The sequence below is a fragment of the Peromyscus eremicus genome, chromosome 4, assembly GCF_949786415.1.
Source record: "Peromyscus eremicus chromosome 4, PerEre_H2_v1, whole genome shotgun sequence".
NCBI lineage: Eukaryota > Metazoa > Chordata > Mammalia > Rodentia > Cricetidae > Peromyscus > Peromyscus eremicus.
The window spans coordinates 62,350,046-62,353,384 of NC_081419.1; the positions used below are offsets into that span (position 1 = coordinate 62,350,046).

Genomic DNA, 3,339 nt, shown 5'->3' on the forward strand with positions numbered 1-3,339 from the left:
AAATATGTATTTGGTTTTGTTTTCCTAAGCTGTAGACCTTTCAGGGTATGTGTGGGTAGCTAGCTGGAAACTCAAGCTGCGTTCATCAGGCATGAAATTGATGTACATCTCCCTGAATCTTACGTCAGTTTCCTCGTCCCTTACAGGAGCTGTGGGGAAAAGAGAAATATGTTCCTCTAGTATCCCAGTATCTGTGAGGACCTATTTTTATTCTTTCTTCCCCTCCTTTCCTATATATATTTACCAAAGATTGAGCTTTCAAATTTTACTTTACAATAGCAAACAGAGTAGTTATAGATAAATATGAAGAGTAACAATGTCCTCAAGAGAAGATCACATACCCCCCCCCCCCCCCCCCGTCACTATAGTCTACATAATAGAAGTATTCAGGCAAAACTGATTAAGCACTTCTTATAGACTTACTTTAATATTATTTTTTTTTAATGGCAGATGTTTGTAAAAAGAAAATGAATCAAAATGTACAAAAGTGAGGCTGGTTAAGGCTCTGGGTGGATCTCTGGGAGTCCAATTAGCGAGAATGAGGAGGGTTTATATGAGCGAGAATTGTTGAGACCTAGGTTGGATAAAGCACAGGGACAAATAGCCAAACGAACGGAAACACATGAAATATGAACCAATGGCTGAGGGGTCCCCAACTGGATCAGGCCCTCTGAGTGGGTGAGACAGTTGATTGGCCTGATCTGTTTGGGAGGCATCCAGGCAGTGGGACCGGGTCCTGTGCTCATTGCATGAGTTGGTTGTTTGAAACCTGGGGCCTATGCAGGGTCGCTTGGCTCGGCCTGGGAGGAGGGGACTGGACCTACCTGGACTGAGTCTACCAGGTTGATCTCAGTCTGTGGGGAAGGCTTTGCCCTGGAGAAGATTGGAATAGGGGGTGGGCTGGGGGGAAGGTGAGGGGGGCGGGAGGGGGGAGAACAAGGGAATCCGTGGCTGATATGTAGAACTGAATTGTATTGCAAAATAAAAATTAAAAAAAAAGTGAGGCTGGGGAGATGGCTCAGCAGTTAAGCATGACATTTGTAGCGGACCCAAATTCAGTTTCCAGCACCCACATTGGGTGGCTCACAATGTCAGATTCAGGGGATCTGATGCTCTCCTCTGGCTTCTGCAGGCTCCAGCATACGTGTGGCATACACTCTCTCACATACATACCCATGATTAAAATTAAACAAATCTTTTCAAGAAGCACAAAAGCAACACTGAACATTTCTTTTTGAACATCCTGAATGAAAGTTACTTTATTTAAGTATTTGAATTGTTTTGCTATACCCATCAAATACAATTGATATAATGAAATAATGCCTTCAAGTCATGTGCTGCAACTCAGCATGTGCTATAATATTTGAGGTTGAGAAATAACGGGGAATTGGTGACTTGCTTGATAAACCATGTTGAGTTATAAATGGATGCTCAAATTATAAGAATTTCTTTCCTATCTTTTTAAAGGCTTCTATCACATCTTGGTTTCTCAGGCTATAGATTAAGGGGTTTAACATGGGAATAATTATGCCATAAAATACAGAAGCTGCCTTTTCTTGCTCTTGGGATTCACTGGTATGTGGGTGTAGATACATATAGGAGAGAGTCCCATAGAAAATGGTCACTGCAGTCAGGTGGGAGGCACATGTGGAGAAGGCCTTTTTCCTTCCTGCAGCAGAAGACATCCTTAGGATGGCAGCCAAGATATATATGTAGGAAAAGATGACAACCAACACAGTGCTCATCAGGTTGAACCCCACAAAGACCGTGAGTAGCATGATACTGAAATCAATACTGGAGCACGACAGGGCAAGAATGGGAGGCTCATCACAGAAAAAATGATTGATGGCATTGGATTTGCAAAAGTTCAGTGAAAATGTGAAACCTGTGTTTACAGAAGCATTTAGGAAGCCCATGGTGTACGAACCAACCAGCAGCAGAATGCAGAGTCTCTGGGACATGACGATGGGATAGCGCAATGGGTTACAGATGGCCACATAGCGGTCCACAGCCATAGCAGCTAGGATGAAACAGTCGATGGTGGCAAAAGTACCATAGGCCAGCAATTGTAACATGCACCCTGTGAAGGAGATGGATGCTTTTGTCTCTGTAAAGTTTTTCAGCATCTTGGGAGTGATCGCTGAGGTGTAGCAGAGATCAACAAAGGCTAGGTGTTGGAGGAAAAAGTACATGGGAGTGTGAAGGGAAGAATCAATCTTGATGAGCAGTATCATTCCAATGTTACCCATGAGTGTGGCAACATAGATCATTAGAAATATTATGAACAGGATGTGCCAAGACTTGTGTTGCCCGGCAAATCCCAGAAGAATGAATTCAGTCACTTTGGTGTCATTTTGTTCCATGGTTAGTAAAAAAAAAAAAAAAAAAAAAAAAAAAAAAAAAAAAATTAAAAATCAGCTGAAGGGCTAGAAAGAAAGAAGAGTAGAGAAGGCTGAGGGCATTAGCCTTGAATGTATTCCACCACATTTGGTTTCCAAATAAGACTAAGAACATATTCTGTCACACAACACATGTTGGTTTTAAAGGTTAACATGAGGGGCTAGGCACAGCGGCTTACATCTATAATCCCAACGCTAGGGAAGTAGAGGCAGGAAAATCCATAACCAGCTGGGGCACATGAGACCCTGTCTTTAAAACAAAACAAGGCAAACAAAACAAATCAAAATGGCTAAAATGCAGCACCCTAACTTAGACTATTCCATATCGAGTTGGGGGAATTGTCCTCTAGCAATATCTGTGTTCTCCGGGACAAGCAAGCATGCCATAAATACACCAACTAACAAAGATACAAAGAATACCTTACTTAATTATTTACCTAGTAAAGTGTAAGTGATATATATGGTGCAAGTATGTTCACTTCTGTGGGCATGTGTGGAGGCCAAATATTGACATCTGGTGTCTTGTTTCATTGCTTTTCACCTTATTATTTGAGATAGTTTCTCACAGAATTCAGATCTTGCCAGTTTAGGTAGACTAGGAGCACCAGTGAGCTCCCAGGACCAGCCTAACTCTCTGACCTCCCTAGTGTTAAGATTGCAGATTCATGCTGCCATTCTTGGCTTACATTTTCTTTTAGATTAAAAACATTTTAGATTTTTTTTGTTTTTGTGTGTGTGTGTGTGTGTCCATGTGTGATAGCTTCTCTGTGTGGATGTGGAGGCCCGAGGCCAATGCCAGATGTTTTTCTTTGTTGCTAGTCACCTTATCTTTTGACTCGGGGTCTCTCACTGGATATAGATCGTTGGTTTGGCTATTGGCTAGCTAGGGAGCCCGTGGGGTCTTCCTGTTTCCACTCTAGCACCAAGGTTACTGGTGTGT

General features: G+C 42.3%; 1 protein-coding gene across 1 annotated transcript; it reads right to left on the reverse strand.

Annotated features, from left to right (window-relative positions):
• Positions 1 to 1,436: 1,436 nt before the first annotated feature.
• On the reverse strand, positions 1,437 to 2,363 carry LOC131908184 (olfactory receptor 5AK2-like). The gene has a single exon (XM_059259232.1). It carries the CDS (start codon positions 2,361 to 2,363, stop codon positions 1,437 to 1,439), a length of 927 nt encoding a protein of 308 aa, XP_059115215.1.
• Positions 2,364 to 3,339: the final 976 nt, after the last annotated feature.